This window comes from Rutilus rutilus (assembly GCF_951802725.1).
Source record: "Rutilus rutilus genome assembly, chromosome: 4".
Lineage (NCBI taxonomy): Eukaryota > Metazoa > Chordata > Actinopteri > Cypriniformes > Leuciscidae > Rutilus > Rutilus rutilus.
In genome coordinates, this window is record NC_140212.1 from 12,603,011 (window position 1) to 12,630,110 (window position 27,100).

At 40.2% G+C, this 27,100-nt stretch overlaps 1 protein-coding gene across 5 annotated transcripts in view; it reads right to left on the reverse strand.

Moving 5' to 3' along the window:
* Positions 1–313: 313 nt before the first annotated feature.
* The window catches only part of atp2b1a (ATPase plasma membrane Ca2+ transporting 1a), a 124,536-nt gene continuing 97,749 nt past the window's right edge, over positions 314–27,100 (reverse strand). For 2 of the 5 annotated variants that reach the window (XM_084407826.1, XM_084407824.1), the window contains exons 2-21: positions 21,272–21,699; positions 14,388–14,585; positions 14,035–14,292; positions 13,738–13,863; positions 12,770–12,931; positions 12,091–12,129; positions 10,642–10,797; positions 9,995–10,209; positions 9,433–9,675; positions 8,635–8,876; positions 8,102–8,339; positions 6,678–6,857; positions 6,509–6,596; positions 6,304–6,410; positions 6,022–6,213; positions 5,072–5,285; positions 4,588–4,799; positions 4,363–4,470; positions 3,978–4,166; positions 314–1,665 (exon numbers count right to left, since the gene is read on the reverse strand). In XM_084407826.1, the coding sequence (XP_084263952.1) occupies positions 1,336–1,665; positions 3,978–4,166; positions 4,363–4,470; positions 4,588–4,799; positions 5,072–5,285; positions 6,022–6,213; positions 6,304–6,410; positions 6,509–6,596; positions 6,678–6,857; positions 8,102–8,339; positions 8,635–8,876; positions 9,433–9,675; positions 9,995–10,209; positions 10,642–10,797; positions 12,091–12,129; positions 12,770–12,931; positions 13,738–13,863; positions 14,035–14,292; positions 14,388–14,585; positions 21,272–21,464 (3,690 nt within the window). In that variant the 5' untranslated portion in view covers positions 21,465–21,699 and the 3' untranslated portion in view covers positions 314–1,335. Of the gene's footprint in view, positions 1,666–3,411; positions 3,578–3,977; positions 4,167–4,362; positions 4,471–4,587; positions 4,800–5,071; positions 5,286–6,021; positions 6,214–6,303; positions 6,411–6,508; positions 6,597–6,677; positions 6,858–8,101; positions 8,340–8,634; positions 8,877–9,432; positions 9,676–9,994; positions 10,210–10,641; positions 10,798–12,090; positions 12,130–12,769; positions 12,932–13,737; positions 13,864–14,034; positions 14,293–14,387; positions 14,586–21,271; positions 21,700–22,774; positions 22,870–27,100 lie in introns of all 5 variants that reach the window. The other 3 variants (XM_084407827.1, XM_084407825.1, XM_084407828.1) reach the window with 3 other exon arrangements.

The window sequence follows — 27,100 nt, forward strand, 5'->3', positions numbered from 1 at the left end:
ATCTGAAATAAAGTACCCTGTGCTGTGATACCAGTGTTATACGCATGTTTTTTTTTTTGGAAAATTCTTCACGTTGATTCCTTTGTGTTTCCAGTACTTCAGGTCTTAAATATATTCTACAAACAATTGCAGCAATATTTTCTTAACTGACAGCAATATTGATGGAATATGAAGGAGAAAAAAAAAAAAAAAAAAAAAACTTTGTCATTTTCATATGACCAACAAACCAAAACACTTGAGGAAATATTTTCTTTCAAAGAAACAAACAAGAAAAAAGAAAAAAGAAAAGAAACAAAATTTGAAAACAATTCACTCTTTTTCCTTCTTTTATTTTTCCTTTTGACCGAGACAACAATTTACTACCTAAAAGACAATCTTAAGTGAAAATTCTTTACTTTTTAAATCATTGCATCCTTTTCAATTCAATTTTCTAGGTGTTTTTTTTTTTTTTTTTTTTTTTTCAGCCTGAGTAAACAAACTTATGATACATTGGCAGGAACTTAAATGTCATTGTTGAACTGACTGTGGACCATTTCAAATAAGTTAAATCACAGATGCATTCATTCTTTAAAGGCTGACATGGTGTGGCCTCCACTTCAAAAATCACACCGTTAAAAGCGTGAAGACTCCAGCCATTTCACACAATTCAACTTCCAAATGAGAATGAGACATGGAATCTTGGAACTTAAAAAAACAAAACAAAACTAACCACTTTAAGGGGTGAAATAGTTAAGTATGAGAGGAGATGAAAGGACAGAGATCCTCGACTACGGCTCCCTCCCATCACCAGTCCAATGAAAAATAAACCTCACATGGACCTCAATACCTTCTCTGCTATACAAGCCTTAGTGTTTTCTATTTGGCTAGAAGGTTCTATGTATCTACAAATATATAACAAATAAAACTTGCAGGCAAAAATAATTCGGTTTCCATAGAAACACCCTTTTTTTCCTGAAAATACAGCAGTATCTGAAATATTTCTCTTATTTCATTTGTCCCCATTTCTCTGCATCAGGAAGCTCTTCCACCAACAAACAGAAGAAAAAAGAAAAAAAAAGAAAAAAAAAAGTATCTACAAACTTTGTAAACAGACCTGTGTCTTCCAAAAAACATAAATAATTCAAAATATTAACAGCCAAATGATGCAGAAATCAGTGTTTGAATAAGCAAAGGGCAAAAAGAACAGATGTACAACACCATCCAGATAAAGAGAAGCGAAAGCTAAGCTCCCGAGAGATCCTTGGCTCCGCCCCTCTCATCCAATGAGTTCTCCAGGTTTTAGTCTCTGCGGAGACGAGCAGGTGTTGTGTGTCGTACCGAGGGGGGCAGAGCTGATCAAAGGGACGTCTCTAGGCTGTGCATGGGGCTCCCGGGAGTTGAGGGAGTGGCTGGCTTGCTGGGATCCAGGAAGAGGTGGATGCCGCTGTCTACGGCGTTATTGTTCTGATTGGGCGAGGGTGGGGGAGGAGGAGTGGGTGTGGCGTTTCTCTTAGTGGGGGCGTCGTCCTCTGCATCCGTGTCGTCGATGAGGGGGATGTGGGGTTCCGAGTCCTCTATCCGGAACTCCGGATGGGTCATGAAGTTGTGGATGGAGCTGCGAGACTCTGGCTTCTCCAGGCCCTCATAGGGCGACAGCGAGCTGCGGAATGCATTCACCACTCGGATCTGTGGGAGAACGGGACGGAAAGTCAGCATTGCCGCTCGCAGAGATCTGCCGCTCGTCCGCACACACGTACACAAACAGGCATACAAAGTCAAACATCACTTCTTTTTTTTTTCTTCTTTTTTTTTTTAAGTAAAGGTTAAACCAAAAGGCCAAATGGACTGGTTTTAATTGATGAGTGGAGAGCAGTGAGGTTAGCGCACCAAAACCGTCTGAGAGAGAGAGTGTGTGAGCGGTCAGATGTCGTGCAAGAGAGAGAGAGAGAGAGAGAGAGAGAGAGAGAGAGAGAGAGAGAGAGAGAGAGATACAGAGAGAGATACAGAGAGAGAGAGAGAGAGAGACTCTTGAAAACCTGATGCTTGTGTTACGGTGAGCTTATCCTCTGACCAAGGGACAGAAAATCCTCTTTTCTCAGAAGTAACAGATGTACCAAACTGGAAAGAACTTCTCACTTGTAAATCACATATAGCCAATTATTCAAAATGCAAATGAGAAATAGGGAGAGAGAGAGAGAGAAAGAAAACAGAAGAGACAGGAGAAGAGAGAGGACATGGCAACCCCAGAGGACACAGCTCAACACATGAGGTTAATATTTTTGGGCATGCTTGTATTGGTGGGGAGGGATAGATCACTTATTATGTTGTGAATTAGAGACGCAAAACTTTAAAGCAGCCAAGCAAGTTTAAGCTAACCAGCACAAGTAAATCCACAAACGGTCTAGAGACTGGACCCATGCAGAGCAGCGCTACCTTGTGTTTCAACAGAGGTAAACCTTTGAGTATAGCCCATGACACATTTCACAGAATCTAAGAAGGAATATGCGGCAGTCAGTGTCGTAGCGTTTCAAACTCAGTTTCCCAAAGTCCGACATCCATTTTATTAGCCCATTTCAAGACTAAAAACAAAAGACAGTTTCAGACAAAATACAAAAGTGCCCTGAACAGAGAAAAAGGGTTTTGTGGACAGCCAGGACCTGATGAAAGATGGAAATATTGACGTGGTTAGAATTGTGCTGAAAGACAAACAGAAACGACATGATTTCGCCAGCTTCTCTTCCAGTCGCAGATCATCCCTGTAAAATAACGAAGTTACATAAAAAAAAAGACAGACAGAGAGAGAGAAAGAGAATGATAAAACTGGCACTGAGTGGAGCATGTGGAAGTGTGAGAAAGAAGAAACCGTGTTGAGTACGGACAGTAGCGCCAAGAATGAGTGAACGAGCAAAAACGGACACCACAGGAAAGGTGACGAACAGCAGGATTACAGGAAGTTCATTTGTGGCTAAACTACAGCACAACATCCAGCATATCTGTTAAAAGACGACCCTACAGAAAACCCCCAAATACTTACCAGAACGAGGCCTTAAAAATGTCCCACTCACGAGACCAATTTGGTGCGATTGGCTGGGTTATCAGTGTGACCATGGGCGTATACTCAAAACATTTACACGCGGAAGACTATGAGCCTGGAGAGCACGCGCAAGGGCTGCAGACACACCAGACGGTATTAGACAACTACTCTTCATCGGTGAAACCCAGCCAAAGCCATCAAACACAGACACAGATACCTCAACCTTAACACTTAAGATAAACAGCCGTTAACATTGAGAAGCAATGTGGAAGATGTTTCGAGATACAAATCGTTTCGAACAAGAGAGCGAGAGAGGAGGAGACATTAGGAGAAGAATGAAGACCGTTAGGCGAGAGGAGGAAGTGTTAATTGTCATGCACTAATAAACACGCACTCACACCCGACAGTGGCAGAAGCGGTGTTGAAGGCAGTAGCAGGAGATAAGGCTACATGTGTAGGGCTAGAAACATTGGTTACATCGTGCTGTTGGCTGGTGCTGGAGGGCTGGCGCCTGACGGCCGCCTGAAAGGAAATTCCGCTCTGGAACGCACTCACTACATCCATCTGGAAGGAATCAGAGAGTGTGATAGGCCCAGAGAACGCACAGGAGAGAGAAAGAAAGAGTCAGAGGAAGAAGTGAGAGAAGAGAAGGGATAGAGGAAGAAGGGCACCCATATAAAGAAGACAGAGAAAGAGAGTGGCTAAGAGAAGAGAGAGAGAAAAAAAAGGCACTGAATTAAAAGAACCTGACCTGACATTTGCCTTTAGCATTGCACTGATAAACTGCATTAATAAACCCTCTTCCACCAGTGTAAGGTCACCATAAGTGGTGGATCGATTTGAGGGTGTATTAACTCAAACCATAATCAGAAAAAGAGAAATAAATAAAAAAAATCGAAATTGATTAAGCAAGGCGGGCATTAGGGCTCCTGGCTGCGGAGTTGTGCTGTTTTCGAGAGGTTACCTGAGTCTGAATGCGGTTGAGGCCTCTGAACCAAAGAATCTGCCCCCTGCGGAGCTCTCGCTCAGCATGATCGATTTCCTCCATGTCATCCAGCTCCTCCAGCTCCTCGTCTGGGATTTCCTCCTTCTGCGTGCCGTGACCGGCAGTCTTCAGGAACTTCAGCCGACTCGTGGGGATCGAGGAAATGACCTGAATGAAAGAGCGTGGATGGATATCAAGTGGGCCAGGAAACCAAAACCAAAATGCTCTGTCGTGCAATTTAGCTCACTGCCATTAGGGGGCACTGCTCTATTACTATTGAGGAGTTTGTGTTGGTGCAAGTTACAGGCTGGCTACAAAAAGCTGATTTATATAATATAAGGAGGAATAGTCAGATGATGCTCACCTGTCCCCAGAGTAGACATCCAAAGCCCAAGAAGACACACCATAGCCACTGTTCAATATTGAGCCCCACGCAGCTGAATGGCTTTCCTCCAAACTGCACGATCACAATCTGAGGGGATCACAATCACTTAGTGAGTTCATGACATTATGCTCAGATAATTCAGAAATATCTATTTATGTTTAAGTAGTCACTGTGCTCTGATTATAGGCCTTCACATGGACGTACCTGAATAACAAAAGTCCCAAAGACGATGCTACAGAAGATCAAATTGTTGAAAATGCCTTCAAAGACATTTCGTTCCCCATGGATCTTCCGTGCATTGATTTCATTAAACAGTTGCATCAACACAAAGGTGTTGAAGACTATGGTGTAGTGCTCAGAAGGGGGAGAGTGAAGAGGGGCATTACGCCCACTGTCAATGTCGAATATCTTCTCACCTGAAAGTTGAGCAGAAAACATTGCAGTGTTAGAAATAAGGCTCTTTGTAGCATCATGAAACAATTAAGGATATGACAGCAGTTACAATAGAAAGGGTGCAGTCAAATGGCTCATAAAACAATTAAAAATAAGAACTGTTGACAATTAATCATTATTTCTATTATTTTAACTCATCACAACCTGCAGGCTCCTCCATTTTCATGGGCGTTTGCTTTATGCTATTATAATGTGCTTGACTCAGTTGGTTGCCTGAACATGTGCAAGTTCTTACCAGCAAAGAGCAAAGTGAAGATGATGGTGAGCTGGTAGACCCCATGACCCAATATGTTCTTCATCATTGTCCTGGAGATGAGGGGTTTATTACGGCCGTAAGGCTTCCTCAGCAGAAGAGATTCGGTGGGGGGTTCAGTGGCCAAGGCCAAAGAGGCAAATGTGTCCATAATAAGATTAACCCATAACATCTGTACAGCTTTCAACGGAGAGTCCTGGGAGAGAGAGAGAGAGAGAGAGAGAGAGAACAGGAGGTGACCGCTCTGACCTCATTCACTGCTGCCACCTTCATAACATTCTCTCATAACAGCTCTGCATTTGCATGAGTACTGGCTTTTTGCATTTTGTGCACAGTTTTTCAGTGGAAATCTGCATAATGAATTTAAACGTGAAAACTGAGCTGAAAAATGATCCGATTAGACGAAATATTGAACACATAAAGCGCAGAACTACATGAATTAGAGGTGCTGAAATTCTGGCGGAGTCTGCGAGCACAAATAGTGAGTGGGCCAGCTCATGAACAATATCCGGGGACAATTACATACGAAACGAGCAGAACACCTGAGGCCCGAGCCCACGTCCAGCCTTGGCTACTGACAGCAATGCAAAGCGCGAATGTAATCCTCCAGTTCATTACGCAATAATACAGGACCTCAACTGCAATCAGCTCGACTATCATTCCGTTTAACAGAGGAGAGCCGGCTCATTTCGGACTGGGGCTTTGTCTGTGGACAGCAGTGCCAGATCCCATGCTGACAGCCTGCAAGTCTTCATGCCTCAGCCTAACAATTTCCAATCACTTCACACAGGATGGGTAGCAATCAGCTGCTTCCATCAACCACCATGGTTCATCTGTTAAGACGCAATCCTTTGCGCAGAGCTGCACTTTTTATCTTAACGGCACGGTCAGCTGCAGCATTATTGTGCTTCGTGTTTTTTTTTTAATGATACCTGTGTGATGCAAGCTCCAGTAAAGGCCACGATCACAGCCACCACATTGACGGTGAGCTGGAACTGGAGGAATTTTGAAATGCTGTCGTACACATTTCGCCCCCACATGACTGCCTTGACAATGCTGCTGAAGTTGTCGTCAGTGAGGATGATATCGGAGGCTTCTTTAGCCACGTCTGTGCCAGCAATGCCCTGAAAATAACAAGCACACAATATAAAAGGCATTCAAATCAAAATCGAATGCACAGAATCCTTTTTTTTTTCTTTTCTGTAGCCACATACCATGGCAAACCCAACATCGGCCTTTTTTAAGGCAGGGCCATCATTGGTGCCGTCTCCTGTTACCGCCACAACCTGCCTCTTCTCCAAAACAGTGCTGTCAATTATACCTGAAGGAAAAGACATGTGTCAAGACACACAGCAATTCCAGAAACACTTTTTGAGCATAGAATTAATCACTCATACTGTAGGATGTAGGATTGAGCACCTTTGACTAGTGTATGCTTGTCTGTCGGCGAAGATCTCGCCAGCACCCGGAGTTTAGGCCATATTTTGTCAATCCGCTCTTGTTCGATCTAAAAAAAAAAAAAAGAGGAATCACATGAGCTTCTGTGTTTGTGTGAAAAGTCCTGCCATCAATAGACTGTGCCTTTTACCTCTCCCTTTTCATTACGGATCCGGCGGTTGAACTCTTTGCCCTCCAAGCAGAGGAAGTCATCTCCTGCCTGCAGGATGCCACATTTAGTTGCTATAGCGCGGGCAGTGTTAAGGTTGTCCCCGGTGACCATGCGCACTGTGATTCCAGCACGCTGGCACTTTCTAATGGCATCAGGGACCTGAGCGGGAAAGAACAAGAGAGCATGACCGAGAGAAGTTATTAATGCAAGAGACTCTCGAAATTAAAGTAGGGCTGCAACAAACTATTATTTTGATAACGGATTATTTCTTTCTTTGATAAAATAGGGAAAAATATTTATTTCAGTGTTTCCCATCTGTCCCGCCACAGTTTCATAATGAACCGAAAATATATTTAAACTTCACATAAAAGGTCTTTAACATTGTGTTTTGATCGGCAATATTACGTTATCTAATTAAATAGCAAAAGGCTGTTTGCGCTGCACATTTATGATCCGTGTGCAGCTCATGATCCGGCGTTTTCCGCCAAAATAAAAGCTCAAGGGTTTTTCTCTTGCAAGTGTAGAAATTAGAACAAAAGTAATTTCCCTATTGTACCGTGAGGAAATATAATATTATGAAGTATTCATTTTCATTTATTTTACAGTGCATTTGTTTTACAATACATGACAATTACTGTCATAGGGATAATAATAATAATAATAATATAAAATATATAATATATTATTAGTTTTGAGTCCCCTTTAAAGTTCAGGTAGAAGTCAATTCACTAATTCTTTTCTTTGTTAAATTTGCACACCGAATATGGGTTGGAGCTCTTAATTTTGAACTTTCAAAGTGCACCAGATTGATGAATTTATTTAACTTTAAAATGTACACAATTTTCTTGCGGAGAGGCCGAGGTCCACCCACAACAGTCTCACAAAATCCTGTGGGAAACACTGTATTTACCATTAAAAAATTATTTCCATTATTTACAAAATTGTTATTCCACATCCTGCCCAATGTTGTCCCCCAAACAATGTGTACAATTTGAAGGCAATGAAAACAAATGTTTAATGTATCCAAGTATGACATGTGCAATTTAATATTATGTGGGGTTAAATTGATTGCTTACCATTTGAAAGTAGTAATTAATCACTAAATTAAAATTATATTAAAGAAAAATTGTATTACTCATGTTACATGTCAAATTTTAGTCTTTAATGTAAACAAGAAATATTTTAGAAAAATGTATATTTTAGTTATATTGTGTATATTATATCTCTTTTTTGCGCAGTCACGTGCTGGTGCCAACTCGCTTGCTGTCAGGACAAGCCTTCACGCAAAATGGAAATACTTGTGTGGCTTTCTAACATTTACACAATGATATAACCGTAAAATGTAAGTAATGTGCTGAGGAAAACAAGGAAAACTTGTTACAAATGCTTGTTACTGCTTGTACCTCTGGTCTGACTGGGTCTTCAATACCAACGACACACAAACAGGTGAGCCTGCTGAGGATATCGTTCTCGTTATCCCAGTCTGGTTCTCCTTCAGAAACAGGGAAGTCCCTGTAAGCCAGGCAGATGGTCCTCAGGCCCTCAGAGGCCATAGGCTCGATGACTTTCTTTACCATGTCATCTCGGTCTCTGGGCCGGAAAACCTTTGCCTCACCCGTCGCTGTCAGGACTTTAAAACACCTGGGTGAGAGCAAGAGAGAGCAAGGTAAGATATCGCAGATACCCAACAGCACATAGCAACTGAGCCATCCAAGTAATTTCTCCAGGGAAATCTATCAGTAACACAGCCTAGGGGCTTTGGAAGGGGAGGTGAAGCATTTGATCTGCCAATCAAGATTGCTGACACACCTCTCACACACTCTTTATGAAAAGCGATAGACTACTACAATGTTTTACTCATCCTTTGAAATGCATCCTCTGGTGCCAAGCCGTTAACAATGACCAAACCGAGCATTTATGATTGAGCATGACATACTTCTTCAGCAGAATCTCAGAGGCTCCTTTGCTGAACATCCGGAAGCTTCCGTCAGCATTCTTCAGCACGGTGCTCATGGATTTCCTGACGGAGTTGAAGGTGTAGACTTTGTAAAGCTTCTCTTCAGGGATTTCGTTGCGGATTGCTTGATAGTCTTTTTTCAAGTCCACGGCAAAGCCCAGCAAGGCACATTCAGTTTTGTTGCCCACCTGACGATTCAGGCCTCCCTCCTTCTCAGGGGGCTGGAAGAAAAGATAATCTAGTTAAAGATCGTAAAAACTTATAATATGAGATATGCTTTAAAACATCTTGCAAAAGGGTTTTAATTCAGCCACCGGTCCTAAACTGCCCAAATTGATATCAGTAAAAGATACAGCATTATGATATACTGTTATTTAAAGGGATAGTTCACCCAAAAATGAACACTCTTTCATCATTTACTCTCCCTCAAGTTGTTCCAACCCTGTATGAGTTTCTTTCTTCTGTTGAACACAAAAGAAGATATTTTGAAGAACGTTGGTAACCAGACAGTTGTCGATAGCCATTGGCTTCCATAGTATTTTTTTCCTGTCTATTTATAATAATAATAATATTTTTAATTAGCTTTTATTTTTATATTTTCAGTTTTTCATTTTAGTTTAAGTTTTAGCCATTTTGCAATTTGTTTATGTCTTTTTTTATTTTTTGTCATTTTTTGTCATTTTAGGATGAAATCAAGTCACTATTGACTGATAATGTATAGTTAAAAATGCTCAATAAAAAAAATGAAAAAAATCTAATTTTATGAAAATAACTCACCATGATTTTGGTGGTGTAAGCGCAGTTGACACTGATGCCCACTGTGAGCAGCTCCAGGATGTTGGCAGGAATGAGATCAGGCTCAGGGACTTTCTTGTAGTACTTGTCAGCGATATTGACCTGAACAACTTTCATCCGGTTCATAGTCAGAGTCCCCGTCTTATCCGAACAGATGGCTGTGGCATTGCCCATGGTTTCACAGGCATCAAGATGCCTCACCAAATTATTGTCTTTCATCATTTTCTGAAATACAGCAGCAAAGTAAAACAATGAAAAACTGGGTTGGTAGCAGGGAGGTGATAAACTGACAGATAAACAGATTGAGCGCAAGATTAAACAGGAAAGTCCACTAATCCCCAACTAAACGGCAGAAGTAATATTACTGTAACAGCTACAAGGGGCGGGTAATAAATGCCAAGCGATTTGTGAAAATAGATGGCAAATCATGATTATTAGATCAGCATATGCTGCACATTGTCAGAACAAATGGCTAACGTCACACCTCTAAGATGTCCACGTCATGAAAACCATGAACATTTAAACAAAAGATGCAGGGTCATACTTTGACAGAGTAAGCCAGCGAGATGGTTACAGCCAGCGGAAGACCCTCTGGGACAGCCACCACCAGCACAGTCACACCGATGATAAAGAACTTAACAAAGAACTGGATGTAGACGGGTGTGCATTCTTTTTCCCAGGGAAGTCCCTGGACCCAGAAAGTGTCCACCACGAACAACACCACCAAGATGATTACTGTGATGGCTGACATCACCAGACCTGCACAGAGACACATACATTAACACCTCTAAAGCCCAACGCGCACACCGAAAAAACCATTACCACTGAGAGAGTGACTGTAAGGCTCCGAGACCTCACACCGGACAAATGCAGTTTTCTGTTCTGTGTTGACATATTTCCTACTGAGGTTTGTTGAGACATCCATTTCTAAATAACCAAACAGGCTTTAGTTATGTCACGGCGATGAAACTATTGCTAGTCAGTTGAAGAAGGTATTGGGGGTGGGATTTTTTCATAGTGGATAGCATTTGATTGGACAAAAATCTGTGTAATGCTGGACGAGTCATCAATATATTTGGCTAGTTTGGCAAGACTGTAGACTTAAAATGCATCTACCTTCTAAAGTGTCATTTTCTCAACTTTAGGGAGGACACTAGCAGATATAGATGCCCTCAAAGTGAACATGCTTACCTGCTTTTCCGATTTGGACCGCTAATTTGGTCAGCTTTCCTTGCAAGACCGATTTCTCTTTCTTTGACATGTTGGATTTTCTCTTCTCCTCACCCTCAGCCGCTTCATCACTGTTTAGAGGCTGCATCTCCATTGCGGCACCATCCTGGGCTTTAGCTACGAAGAGAAAGAAAGAAAACAGTGACTATGCAGCGGGCACAGGAATTCACTGCTCAGACCACAGGAAGCCTTTTCTAATTAAATGGTGGTTCCCCCACGTGACAAATATAATTGAGAAGATTAATTATAATAGTGATTATAAATGAATGATCATTTTTTACGGTCCGAAAAAGCAGAGCTCGACAGAGCTCACATTTAAGAGCCACATGCAAACCCATGTCACCTCATCGCCACACTCAGATGTCCAGCCCATCACTTATCACTATCAGCTATAAAAGACATGCACACACTTAGCCTGATCTCAAGGTCATCGCTCTGCGCGCTACAGCCTGCCAGTGAGGTGACATCACACAAAGAACTCAGCATGCGTGCAATCATACAGACAAGCACACAGCAGGATATCTACGTCTAACGCCGCTGAAGCATGACGCAGTCGGCTTGTGTGCAGGATTTAACGGGTGTGTGATGTGAGGTAATGCGACTGCATCTGAAGGGGCGATGTGCAACTGCTATTCTACCGTGCTGTGCTGCTGCGTCCTACTAACGGAGCTGTAACACTAGTCTGGTGGATTAAAACTCATTTCTGGCAGGGCGATCTGTAGCCGGGGCTTCAATAAACACAAGCATGCTCTACTTTTAGAATAGAGTTTGATTCTGAACACAGGGTGGCCTGAATGTGGACACTGCCCTGCTTGGGAAGGTGATTTTAGATAATAAAAGGTTTCAAGCGAGACAGGAGCACATATCTGGACTAAGAGCTGCACACTGCTAATTCAAAAGTCGGTAAAATGGTTTCAATGTTTTTAAAAAGAAGTCTCTTAATCACACCAAGGCTGCATATATTTAAATAACTCTTTATTATTTTAATATATTTTTAAAATGTAATTTATTCCTGTGATCAACCAGCCATTACTCTTCGATCTTCAGTGTCACATGGTCCTTCAGAAATCATTCTAATATGCTGATTCGGTGCTCAAGAAACATCTCTTATGAATGTTGAAATCAGCTATGCTGCTTAATATTTATAATATAAAAGTATTTATTCATTTCAAAATCTTACTGACCCAAACTTTTGAACTGTCGAGCTCCAAAACACTCTTATAACCAATCTAACCTCTCAACACTACACACACTTCTTTGCACCTCACTAGCGTGGATAAGCTTTAATGAAGATCCAATAGCACTAATGGGTTAAGGCGATGGTTTTAATGCAGGCAGGAGTTTGTAAGAGGGTGGCCTGCTAAGCCAATATGGTGTTCATTATGTCATTAAGTCAATAGGGTAACTCACCTTTCTTTCTGTTCTCCACAGAGCCATCCTGCTTTTTATCTGTATTGACAGAGAGAAAAAGAAGTCACATAACAAAGACTCACTAATTTATTCATTATTCACCATTATGTAAGCGACGGTTCTGCAGCGCACATTTGAACATATTTCCAATTATGCAAATCTTCTCTTTGATTTAACAGAATGAGAAAAGGCTCTCGAATATTTAAGAACAGATGTGTGCCACGACCTCATGAGGCCTGCAGATCCACTGCAGCGGCTAGACCCCAAACGCACTAAGTTTTAAAGAGGTGCGCAGTCACTGAACAGCAACTTGGGGCCCAACCTCTGAAAGCACTGAAATATTCATGTATCTGCAGGCACTCATTTGGAGCCCCAACACGGGCTGCCAGAAATGCATTAAATGGCAGTTAGTTAATGGAGTGCACGAGAACTCGTTACATTTTTCCAGGAGTCACTGCTTCAGACATTTTATACCAGACGGAAAAATACTGATAAAAAAAGGAAAGAAATCTCTCTTTTCCGAGATAGACAAAAGCACACTTTCATGAATACAGGAACACACGCCTATTCAATTCATTTCTCTGCAGCCACAGTAGCTACAGAATGAAAAGGCCACGGGTTGGTCTATTTTAGTTTCTGAGGCAGACTAAAAAGGCACCAAATAATACAGATCACTTACTTTTCTTCTCTTTCTTTTTCTCTTTTTCTTTTTTCTTCTTCTCCTCCTCCTCATCCTCGTCATCTTCTCCCGCCCCCAATAACGTGAAGATGATTCCAGTTTGGGAATTGACTCCGACAGCAGTGACAACCATTTTTCCAGAACCCTCCATGACATGAGTACCTGCACAGAGGAAGATGAGGTGAATAAAGGTCATATGCCATTTATTTCTGTGTTCCGGTAATGGTCCAGAACACAAATATGTGGAAGACAAAAAAAAAAAAGTGACGAACGATCAAATGTCACACAGCTCAGCTTTATGACAGATAACTAGTTATCCAATTTAGTAGACTATTTAGTATTCAAAATGTGGGTGTAAGTCCTGAAAATTTGGGGCTCACTCTCAATTGGAACCAAACTGTGTTTGAGAAGGTAACAGTTTTCAGCACTCTACAGGCAGGTCTACTGATTTTTTTTTATTATGCTCTATGAGTACTAGTCGTTTACTTATTGGGCTTTAAAAAAAAGGAAATGACTGGCCATTTTTCTGCCTCCCATCTCAGGCTTCCTCTACTATTATTGAGGCTTGAGGAGGGGGACTATGAAACAAAAAATTTGTCAGGGAGAGGTTTCTGCTAGGCTAGACTCAGCATGCTAACGCAAGCTCCGCTGGAGGAGTGCCCACTCAGGCTTGCAAATCCCCCTTCATCTCCTCTGGGAAGGCACACAGCAATGTCATTCTATCAGAGGATCAACTTGCTTTCATAAAATGGGATTAGCTGAAGATGTGCAATAGCCTTGCTGAGAGGGAGCAGGTCCTACATAGCCAACATCTGAACTCAAAAGCTGGACATTTATTTGGTTTGACTGAACTTTTGGGAAGAGGCGAGACAGGACTCAACAGAAACTGCACAAAAGTTTTTTTTTTTTACTTTTAACAACACTAATGATCGGTTGCTGTCGCTGTGGATTGTATCTTCATGTCCCACCTGACAGCAGCATAGGATCTTTCTCCATCGATTTCTTCACATGGTCAGACTCTCCGGTTAAAGAGCTCTCATCTATTTTGAGGTCGTTGCCCTGGATGAGAACGCCATCAGCAGGCAGGAGGTCACCTGACAAAGAAGGTATCCCATCACAATAATGTTCAATTCAGCAGTTTTTAAACTTATTTCAAGGTGACTATACAGGAAAAGGTAATAATCACTAGTGAAATGTCAGACTGGCACTTTTGACATCCCTCTAGAAAGGAAATGAGAAATCTAAGCAAATGAATGTCAGCTTACCATATTTAATTTGTGCAACGTCCCCGACGACAATTTCGGCCACAGGGATAGGAATGACTTGCCCTCCCCGAACCACCGTAAACTTTTGCTCTTGTTCTATGCGGCTCTGTAAGCCACGAAACTGTTTCTCCTTACTCCAGTCATTAAATGCTGTTACGAGCACCACGCAAACAACAGACAGGAGGATCGCTGCTCCTTCTATCCATCCAGCCTCAGCTTCTCCTTCATCCTCTACTCCACCCGCTGCTTCCCCGCAATCTGCACACACACACAAACAATAAAACTCAGCTCAGAACAGCCTGAAATCGAGATAAGCTATAAATAAAGCAGAAAGAAAGAAATAGGTTACTTACTTTTACTGTCTGAATCCGGAGGTTTATAAAAAGAAAGGCCTAAAGAAACTATTGCTGCCACTTCCAAAATAATCAATGTTACGTCTTGTAATGCTTCCCATACTAACTGAAGAAAGGTTTTTGGCTTTTTCGGAGGTATAAAGTTCTGTCCAAATGCTTCTTTTCTTTTGTCAATATCTAAGGGCTGCCCACTTAATCCTGGAAGAAAAAGAGTGAGAAAGAAACACAAAATTAATAACTCAAGTAAACACAGAACACAGACCTTCTTAGAAGCATACGATACTTAATGAGTTTCTATGAGGGTCAGGATTAGCGAGGAAGAAAAGACCTGTGGGTCAGCGACAGTAACTTAGAGATAAAGTCTTTCAGAATAAGACAAAAAATGTATATCAGTTTATATTATATCAGTATATCAAACAGTTTCCTGTTTGTGAAATGTGATTCATTACTATTTATTACAGTTTTCAGTGTCACATGATCCTCTAGAAATCATTCTAATATGCTGATGTGGAAACTTCTCAAGAAACATTCCTTATAATCAACGCTGAAAACAGTTGCTGCTTATTTTTTTGGAAACAGTGTTACAATTTTTCCAACGAAAGGATTCGTTGATGAATAGAAAGTTCAAAAGAACAGCATTTATTTGAAATGGAAATCTTTTGCAACATGCTAATCAATTTAACGTATCCTTTCTGAATAAAAATATTAATTTACTTCAAATCTTGCTGACCCAAATCTATATTTTATTATTCTGTATAATATCTTTTGACTCTCTATAGTCTTGAACACTGTTTCTACAGATGTCTGACAGAACAGGCAACAATTTTAGCCATGTTTTTCCATGTCCAGGCTAAAATCATTATTAAAAAAAAAGTAAAAAAAATACATTTACAAAAAGGCTTACACTCTTTTGTATTTCATCGATTATGAGCTATTAGCACAGCTAATCCATTAATGCTGGCCTTACAGCAGTAGAGCGAGTGGGATTTTGACACAAGATCCTGAGAATTTCCTGGGTGTGAAAACTTAGTTTAATCCAGGACCAATGCCAAAAACTGACAGGACAAAAAAAACAAATATTGGGTTCATTGTACACTGTCATTCTCGGGAATCATTCAAATGCACTGGTGTAACAGCAGTCCTCTGGTTTGCCCATTTGAATAACTCTCTACATTCAAAGCAGGTATTCAAAGAAGTCATGGTGTGTGCGTTCAGTTCACTCACACTCACCACATGTTAAGAAACAAAGAAAGGATGTCTACATGTGAATGAGCCGTGCGGATGAATAGATTGTGTGTTTATGCATCTAGTGTCTGGGCGTCAGAATGAATGTGTATGTGTGACTGAACAGGATGGTTTGCCTGCCAGACCAGAGAGAAGCCTGGTCAGCAGAGCCTATTGTCATGACAACATCCTCCACATTACTCAGCAAAGCCATAGAGCTGTTTGACTCTTGCTGTCACCCATTGAGCTGAAGGTTTCACTGCATATTAACACTCAGTGTCCCAAAAGCACATTTCTGCTACTGGATTACACACGGCTTTTTGACTGTACACAACCAAACAGCTTTTTGTATGGACAACTTCAATGTCTGCGACATTTGCATTCGTTAATTCATTTGACCGATGATTTATTCAAAGCTACTTACACAGCATTTAAGGTATACATGGGAATTCCTGGAGCTCAAACAGTAGAGGTCAATGGCTTGATTCCCAGAGAAGGCATAAATGTTCAAATGTATACCTTGAATGCAACGCAAGTCGATAAATGTAATTAATTTCAACAAAAAAAAGAAGATTTTTTTGAAGGTTTAAATAAAGATTATTGGACGGTTTTACAAGAAAATACTATTTAAGTCTGCTGCTTAAAAATCTAGCGGTTTCTATTCTAGTGGAAACTATTTCACAGAACAATCCGAACATTATAATCTTTGTGACTAATAAAAAATAGTAATGAACTTTATCACTTCAGCGATGACATGTACATACATAGATTCTGAAATAAGGAAGAGAAACCAAAAATGAAGCAAACTAAAAATGTTTGTTTGTACTGGTAACCAATACTTCTTGATGAAAGCACAGCAGCTAACTGCTGAAAACTTCTGCTTGCTTCAACGCCAGTGCATTAAATCCAGGTTTGTGTAGTGTGGAAATTGAGGCTGAGGATTACATTCTCTCTCTCCCGGCTTGGAGAGTGTGGGCTAAGGAGCAGATGAGTCAGGTCTTACGCCTCTGTCAAAAATGCATTTATGCTGCAGTACACATCTCAATTCCACTCTTACTCAAGATCAAGCAGACAGCTAGTTTAAAGCATCACTGAAGCGAAGATTAAACAAGAAGAAAAAAATAAATAATAAGACCATCAAAACATGGCCATTTAGACAGCTAATTATTCATTTGCATGCTACTGAGTGCAGAATTAGCACTATGATTGCTGGAAGTGCTAATAAGTTTTAGGTGTTGTATACCTAAAACTAGCGTTTGCACTAGTTGCTGCGAAGACTCCAAGGTTTTTGCAATTCCCCCAAAGGAGACCAAATCATTTGACGTCAGTTTCTCTTTTCACCTGAGACCTTGAAAGCCACAAAAACAGGGGACTCTATAGACGAGAAAATGTTTTTACTAATCTCTAATGTGAAAATCCAGGAAAGAAACATATTTAACAAGCTAGACAAGACAATAGAAAACATTAAATGATGAATAACTATGCTAATCAACCCATTCAGACTTCAACAAAGCAAATGATAAGCAATGAATACCTCACAAACAACAATCTACTGAGCTCCATTGCTAGTTAGATTTTAGTTTTTTTTTTACTAAAAGCTCATTCATAAACATCTATAGTAAGTCAGGATAATTCTGACAGGTGGTGTAGCTGCACCTAAAACGCAAAGTGTGTCTTTTCTGTGCATCTAGACAATTCCGTCTCCAACTTCCGCAATTGTTTGAGCTAATATTGCTGTGTCGGTCTGGTTAGGATGCTCAAACAAACTGAGCAATGTTTTGAAGTATACACCTTTCGTGGAAAATCAACCTACCTACGAGTGTCTTGCTTGTAAGGTGAGAAAGAAGAAAGTGCTGGAAAACCAACACTTCACCTTTAACACACTTAAGAGAGTGCCAGAGCCCGGGTCATACATACAAGCATCAGGAGTACTGGATGAAGCTTGCGGCTGGTTGTAAACCTTACAAACATCACCTCCCACTTGATTTAAGCAGGTAAGTCTTTTCTGAGATATCCTTCAGAAACATTTGTGTTAAGTCTTCTAAAAAGAATTGTGAATACTAGGGATGCACGATATATATCGGCCACCATATCGGTATCGGCCGACATATGTTCATTTGTAATATTATCGGCCTGATAAGAAGATTTGGTCGATATATTAAAGCCGATAATTAATGGATTATTTCCTTCAGCTGAGATGCTTCAGATGCTCACCATGATGGTTTTGAATTGCTTGAAATATGATTGGGAAAAAAGGAAAATACAGTTAAGTGAAACATGTGCAGCACAAGTCTGTCATATAGGCTACATAAAATGATAAGAATGGAGAATAGTATAATTGTGCGCTTGGGACATGGATTTTAGTGGTGAGACTTGTTTTTGTAATCAGGGTCTCAAAAATTATATAAAAATTTGGATTTAGATTTGTCAGCCAATATATCGGTCATCGGCTTTCAAACATAAAGAATTATCGGTATCGGCCAAAATTTTCAGATCGGTGCATCCCTAGGGAATACCGAATTTAACATTAATTTTTAACTCTTACTGCCCCAGAAAGATTGTCCTGAGGGCCCATGAAACAGGGTCATGTATATTAGTAGCCCTTTCAAATAAAAATCCGTTAAGACAAGTCCCCGGCCCTTGCCTTTAAATCGCAGTAGAAGTCCCTCATGTCTACACATTCAAATTGTGTAATACATTAGATTTGAGGAACCTTTCAAAAGTAGTCAACTTGGCTAGCATAAATACATATTCACATAAATATGATGAAAAGAACATCACAATTTAAAGTGATGCCGAAAGAGCTTTAAAAAGTAACTAGTTAAATCAAAAGTAGAAAGATTAGTGGTGGCTTTGCTACGAAATTGAGAAATGGCCTACTTACCAATTAGAAATCCCTTTTCAATTGTCAAAGCTCTTGTAATCTTGAATGACTGCTTAATTTCCTATGGCAAAACTGAGTGATCTGATTAAGCTGTAAAACGTGTCATAACAGCAGGGCTGCCTGCCAGCGTGCCATTGTGAAGCGAAGGGAACCGGGCAGAGCTAAACCGGCGGATCACTATGGGGTTCCAATCTCAGTTAGCCTTGTGCCGTGCAGAGAGACTGGCTAAGCGACAGGGCCCTCTATAAGTCTGGGCACTGAATAGAATACCGAGGGGGAAATGCTCATACTATTCTTCTATGACTAATACATAATTCACACGGTATACAAAGCTCGGGCACAGCATGGGCCAAATTTCAGACAGTCTATTCAAGAAACAAAATACGCATTTTTAGGAGTCATATCGATGGTATCAGTGTGACCCCATTATTTGAGCCACGAAGTCGAAATATACATTTCCACTGACGCTATAGTTTCCACTGACACCATGACAAAGGTATAGCTCTGGACTGCAGACAGCACAGTAAGCCTTTGTTTCAATCACTCAGTATTTCATCGCCTGCTAATAAAAGTCAGACCTTGTGAGGGTAGGATGCAGCAGGTGACACTACATACAAGCATCCAAGCATGCCATGCATATCAGAAGGTAGAGTTGCTTCATTATTAAGACTGAAAGATTAGAGTTTGCTCTAGGGATGCATGATATATTAGCCACCATATCGGTATCGGACGCTATATGTTCATTTTTAATGTTATCGTTATCGGCCCGATCATTTTTTTGGACTGATATATTAAAGCCGATAGTTAATGAATGAGCGCAAGTCTGTCGTATAGGCTACATAAAATTATAAGGAGAACATTATTATTGTGTGCTTGGGACATGGATTTTAATGGTGAGACTTTTGTTTTTGTAATCAGGCTCTCAAAAATGTTGATTTAGATTTATCTGCCAATCTATCAGTTATCAGCTTTCAAATATAAAGGAATTATCAGTTTTCTCTATCGGCCGGTACATCCCTAGTTTGCTGCTCTGCCAGACATATTATTCATAATACCAAGTGTCAGATACGTTTAACGCATATTAGGTATTAAGACCTAGCAGCAACATTAATAGTAATGCAAGCATAACTATTATTGTTGTTGTTCATAATGAAATATTTTGTTGACTGGATTGGACTATAAAATGGGCCAAATATGGACCTGAGCCATATCTATCAGAATATCAAAGAAACTTGGGATAGTCACCAACCAGAACATCTGAGCAAGCACCCATAATACCCTATTTTTAACATTTTCTTCAATGGAGGAGCAAACCTAATTAAAGGTCAAGGCACTAATATTGTCCCTTTGTAGCTCTCCATCAGGAACATGTGCAATATTTTGACTTTAAATAACAAAAACGCATTACTGCTGATCAAGCCTGCATGCTTGTATTCTCATGGAAACACTGGCCAAAAGCCCCCAATTGACATTGGTATTGATCTGCGACCCCAGCGTGTTCACGCACGAGAAAACTGTGTCCGAAAGAGCCTGCAGAAAACTGCTATGGACATGGTGCCGTTTTAATCTGGGATCAAACTGAAAATCCCTTCCCCCAAGAGTTCAATCAAGGTCAGGTCAGCGATTAAACCTAATGTCTACAGAGAGGTAATAAACCAATGGAGCTACAGCTGTGGTCTGCACACTGACTCTGCACTTTTCTATATGTTACCCTAAAGACTATATACCTGCTCACACATCTCTTCCAATGAAAGAAAGAAAATGTGCAACTGTAAGTGGAGACAGCGAGAGAGCTAAAAAAGACAAATAGGGCTACACAAAAAAAATCTATAATAAAAATGATCAGTAATGATTTTTATTGACGATTAAGTCGGATGTCTGTGATGTGGCACAGCAACTTCTGTCAATGATGTCACTTTGCACTTTTTGCTGGGAGGACCAAAGTTGCCTAAATTATGGGAGAATTATGTATTAAAAGCTTCAAAGAAAGTCATGAGCATATGGCTGCATGTGGGGTGTCAGGTGCTTCGACAGATTGCTTGTGCTTTTTATTACTTACATGCTGTTATATCGCTAAAATAATCTTATTGGTAAATGTCTCAACCTCAAAAGTTAATTGAGTGCATCCTAACAGTAGGTGTTTTGCTGTTCAAATTAAAATACTCCTAAGAGCGCGTTTGTGATTTAGCTTTCTGATAAAAAGAGATTCAAATAGTTGTCGCCCTAGGGATAAACAAAGAAATGGATAAAGTATGAGCAAAATAAAGATAGACAGAGCAGGAAGGGTCTAAAACTAGTCATTAGAAAAGCTGTTAAATTTCTGCTGCAGCCACATTCTCACAAGCTATATCGAATGGGATGGTAAATGCATTTGTGTTTGACATTAAGGACTTTTATTTGAAATGTCAAACACACCGACATGCAGGATATTCTTTGTCTAGTCTGTTTAGTAGGGAAGAAAGATCTTCATCTCAATCAGACATTGTGTAGATATTAGCATACTGTCTATGTGCTGCCTGAGCCAAGGCTCATGTAGCGAGCTGCAGCAGCAATGGGTCAACCGCAGCAAACCTCCCAATAGACTGCAGATGCACTAAAATGCAGCAAAATGCCATACAAGTGTACCGGACCTGCTCACAACTGATAACATCTGTATGTTTAGAGTGAGATGCAACAGTGCTGTTTAAAACCATCCAAAGAGTGGGTGTTCCTTCCTCTATACCTCCTGGACCTGTTTTTTGCAAAGCAAAGAAAGTGCAAAATAATGATTATGTACCATCTACAGGCGATGTTTTCAGTCTGCTGCAAAGTCCATTAACGTCCGCAAAAGATTCCTGGATTTTGTATAATCCTTCAGCCCCTCGCAGTTCCATGAGAGCGCGCAGATCATTAAGCGAGACCCCAAACTCTCCATCGTGATTGGGCTCTGCCACAGAGTTCTTCACCCCGCTGTATGAGTTGTTAGCCATGTCTCCCGGCTACACCGCGACTCGGCAAGGGTGGAAAAATGGAGTCCCAAAAGGAGAGCTATATCCCCAGGAGACCAATGCCAGTAGTTCCCATAAACAGCTGACGTCCTTCAGAGGAGGAGGAGGAGGATGCCCGACTGCAGGTGGCAGGACTGGGATAATTCACAAGCCATTCTCCTCAGCCCGTGGCGTTACTTTCATTGTGAATGAAACCTTAAACAATCAGCCCAAGGACCTGCAAAAAAAAGAAAAGAATGTTTGAGTATAAATAACATTCATATTCATTTGACTAAATGTGCAAATCCCCAACTAGATGATAGATTTGTTAGTTGATTTCAAAACAAAATGTCAACAACAAAAAGCACCTTAAGTTTAGAAAACTCCCCACTGTGGCTATACTTAGTAAGAACGAACTCATTGGCTGCGTTTCAAGGTGACATGCTACCCACTTTTACAGGCACAACTATGTGGGTAGCGTGGGAACTGACTTGCCATCTTAACTATGTGAGAGACAAAAAAAGCCTTTTCTCCCACCCCCCACCCCAACCCCAACCCCAACATTATACATGGCTTTTTCGAGCAACAAGAAAATGCTTTGAATTTGGAAACTCGTGGAATAGAGAACAAATGAAAAGAGTCTAATAAGTGTTAATGTACAGATTTCACTGCCAGAATGATATAGTCAGTCAATGCTACCTTAATTCTGTGTTTGAGAGCAATGGCCAAGGTCATAGGTTCAATTCCCAGGGAATGCACAAACTGATTAAATGTATACATTGAATGCAATAAAAGCAGATCTGCCAAATGCACAAAATGTAAATGCGATAACTACACTTGTGACAAAGTGTAAATAAGCCCAATGAGACTACACGAACAAAAGAGAACACTCCGTATCTATAACATGCCCTCAAACCAAACAACACACTATCAGACTTTACAGTTGAAACCCATTGGACTTTCAATGAACACTTTCTTTGGGACTATTTTAGTAGATAATAGGGCCAAATATAAAACGCAGACAATCAAGACATTGTCCGTCCGAGCACCATACAGCCTGTCTCTCCCTTGTCATGTGGCCATTCATACCCTACCAGCCTCTACTATCCTTGCCTTTATCAGGAAGATTTCATTTAATTACATTATTAGAATTATAATAAAGGAAATTATCCAGCAGCAGTAGGGGTGATCTGAACAGATTTAAGGAGGACCAGATAGAAAATTCAAACTATGAGGATGAGAAGATGGTGTTGTTGAGAGTGCTTTTGTTCTGTACAGATAAAAAGTGTAGTAGCCCTCCAGGACTGATTTACTTGCAGTAGTACATGCAGAGCGTGGAACAGCATGCTTCTCTGTAACAGGCTACCAGCTGGGCTATCAACTTCTCTCACAGCCAATGTCATGAACACTGCAGAAAAAAAATGAAGAGAACAATCTTAGGCTTAAAACTACTCTCTCAGGTGCTGAAACTCTGGACTTGACCTTTTTATGAAGCCGCGATAAAAAGTGTTCCTTCCTGCACAACTAAAAATAATCGCAGTAAAACATAAAGAGCATTAGCAAAGTCTAAAGTAAGCCAGTCAACAAGCTCAGTTTTATCTGTTATTCAAACTGGAAGTGAAAAGGGAAACACCCAAGAGCTTTGCACTGCAACGGCTAACTGTGCTCCTCCCTTTTGAAGTAGCAACTGGTCCTAGAATGTGTTTGTGAAAATCGAAGATGGGTTGAAACAGAGCTTCCTGAAATGACTGTCATCTCAAGCATTCGTGGTACACGTTTCATTATCACAGTTCGTTCAGGTGCAGGTTTCAAACAGATAACCTCTATCCTAAACAGTCAACCTCTTTTTTCTCCCAGTTATCATCTATGAGTGACTGCACGGCCACGATGAGGGAAGTGCCAAACCTTTGCTTAGCGTGACAGTTTCAGGTTGCAGAGCAGGTCACATGTCACAACAGTGGAAAATCATTGTGATTGGATCTTCAAACCAACAGCTAGCACAGTATGGTTGAGCAACAGTAATGTTAACCCTTGCCATACAAAGCTAGAGGACAGTTTTGGACCTGCACCTGTGGACTGCCTTGAGACTAATAATTCAAGCATCATATTATATACTTATAAGATATTTCTAATGGTCCTCACAGAGAAACAGGCATTTACACAGTAATTTCATGCATTTAGCCACCATTTTATCCACCCTAAAAACTATACACTCATCTATGCACCTGTGAATAAATAGGCAGGTTCGCATGAGATCTAAGAGCTCCCTAATGACAAAATGTAAAGTTGCAAACTTAAGGAAAACCCTCTCGTTCTTGGTTGGCAATTGGAGACCCTACACTGTACAAGCCAACTTCACGCTAGTCAAGGACAGCGATTCCAGGGATCCCTCTGCAGTAGAGCTGTCGGTAATGGGGTATTTTTAGCAGCCTCAGACAGCCCATCCCCCTTGCTGGCTGTTGCTGAAATGGGTCAGGCCATTTCTATGTGGAGGGTACAATGGCAGAGACACCCCGCCTTACTCATGCTACATGGTTCAGAGCACTTAAGGCCACTTCACACCACAGACTGGGCACTTCTACTATACCCTTAGACACTGATCCTGCCAACTCACAGTAGGCTGCCACCCACTCAACCACACAAAGCACAACTCCTCAAAAAGAACCTGAATGACATCTCCCAAAAAAAAAAGAAAAAAAGAATCCTTCATACTGAAAAATAAATTGCTTCACATTTCTAGGGCGCAATGATGCAGAAAACATGGAATCCAGTCAATGGAATGTACTTTACAATGCGAAATGTCACGGAATTTGCCACAATTTGGATGAATAAATCAAAAGTAGGGCTATAGACCGCCATTTTAAAAAGTCTGAATTTTTATTAAATTATAAAGCTCAATCCAGAAGAAAATAAAGCAATCCATATGGCACTATTGCTGTTAAAGAAATTGTTTTAAATGATTAAATTAATCAAGTTTTATGAATTCAAATGAGACATCCGTTTTGATTATTAAAAATTGAAAAAGGGAAAGAAATAAAACAGATTTCAAAGGGCCCTAATTATTCTTTCTGCTTTGTTAGATGAGCACAGTGGGAAACCTATAAAAACATGCAAACGGCTAGCCTACGTACTTAAAAGCTCAGCGCTTTTGTGTTCCCACCAGGGCCTAAAACAGCATATCTAAAGAAGTGATTTTAAAGAACAGAAACCTTTAAGTTGATTGTTATGGGTGCCATTCACAGCACACAAGCCATCCATTTGCTCCGAGTCCGACCCCTGCCTCCACGTCTGACACTAGCACAGTAAATCAGAGATGACTGGAACTATTAGAAGTGATGGGCATGATGAGGCTTCAGAATTTATATTTGCTTAACTCATTGAATGTCACTTGGTGAATGGATGCGGGCATGACCGACATGACTAAAGGTTCTGTTTCTGTCCAAACACAATCTGTTTATATTTAGATGCGCACTTTTTAAAGACAGCACCTGTGCGCCAGTCAAAGAAAGAGTACTGCTTCCGCATTCCTGTGAGGGGGGAAACGGGATTTCACTAACTGTTTTTACTGAGCATCAAGTTGAGTGCATCGGAAAAAAATAATGCAAATCAAAAACCTGAACACCAATTCTTCATCTGCTTGAAGGTGGTAATTTACCCCAGTAATTTACGGTAGAAGAAAATATACAGCATTGTTCTTATTTACAGACCTCATTTAGACTGAGGACAGAAAACACATTTGCCCCTAAGATGGCCATTTTATCTCTATCATCAACATCTGATTAAGGCATGATGCTGTAATTAAATAGCAACATTATTCAAATGTACTTAATAGCACAGCGCTCTATTTTTAGCTGTTTATAATAGCTTATGAGGGGTTGAATGTCACCTCAGATTAATGTGACACCAAGGCAGTGGCCTCTTACATAAACAATACTAGAGAGAGGGGCTAAGTTACCCTTTTTCCATTCTAGTCATTATGTTACATTCACATTTACTTAATTAATATAATATTACGTTACAGCTTTTACTACAAGCGTTGTACAATTGTTTGACCACACCACACTGTTTAGTTTGATCTTGTTGGAGGTACAACCAAAATCTAGAATCAAATAATTTGGGTTTACAGTGTTGAAATTAAACAAAACGATATACTACAGAGTTAATGCAACAGACCACAAAACTCATGGTTTGGATCATATTACCGTTTGAGTCACGGATAGGATCATTTTTTGGATCAGCAACAATAAATAAATAAAATTTGGGAGGAGGCAAATGTAAATTTGCTTTCCATTTAAAGAAAACTTAGTTCTTTAGTTCAGACATTATTAAAGACAATGAACTGTAATTAGTAAAATATAAATACACTACACTGTAGGTAATCAGTAACCTCGACTTGAGTTGTGGCATTTACAAGTTTAAGTAGAACGATTCGATTTTGAGTTTGTAGTACTTGTGTGATAATTTCCCTTAACTTGAAATATTGAGTACATTGTAAACCCTAAATTGATTACTATAAGAGCATGTTTATTGTATATAAATAAAAATTTTGATGAGGCTGACTCATATTATAAACATTATTATGTCTCATGCAGTAAAATGCTAACAACCAAAAGCGCACCAGTGCTAATATAATTAACAGAGACTACAACTACAGGCATGTACACCAGGTTAAACAACACACAGCAGTAATCTTGAAGTTTCACAGCCCATCCTCGACCTAATCACAGGCTCTACTCTTCAGCACAACAGAAAGCCCTATAAATCCCAACACAACAGACCATTGAACACTAAAATTTCTCTCCACGTATTTATCTTGTGCAAAAACACAGAAAATAACACTTAATTCATCATTTTTCTCCTCATACAATCTGACGCAAAGCTTGCTGGGAAAATGATCTGCCCAGTTTCAGATAAATTTAAAGTTTCTCTTAATCAAAAGAAACAAGTTCAATAAACTCAAAATAGTGAAACAATTAAGGTTACTTAAAATGTGTCAGTTTCATTAACTCAAAAGAAAAATTAAGTTCTTAATACTCATCATTCATCAAGATTAATTTGTTTGAACTAATTTGTTTAAGCTTGCCCTACTCAAACCAATTAATTATTCTGAGCTTTAGGGTTTACAATGAAATTACAAGCATAAATAAAAACAATATAACAAAGTTACAAATAAAGTAAGGTCCAACAGTAGCAGGTAAACAAATGTAATAATTTGCTAATTGTAAAATAGCACTATCGTGTTCACTGTGTAAATTAAATATAGATTAAGCTTTGTTTTGTTGTTTGATTAGCATTAGTGACACAGATCACTGCAGAGCTAATGCACCGATCTAATATACTGATACACGTCCGATTTCTGGCCTGGTCCGTATAGGATCATGGATCAACTATGCTCCCTTACACCCCTATTACAGAACAATGCATCGTTCCAACATTCGTTAGGCGGGACTTGACTTTTTCCTTTGGGAATTGATTGGATCGTTGTAATTTGCCATGATCTCATGTGAGTGACAGGTTGTCCCGCCCTCACGCCGATAAACACGTCATCAGAGAAGAGATGTCGGTGCAAGTTGAGGGGGGGGTATTTTGATTAAAGATTACAAGGGCACATGAAGTTCATAAAAAAATATTGATGTGCA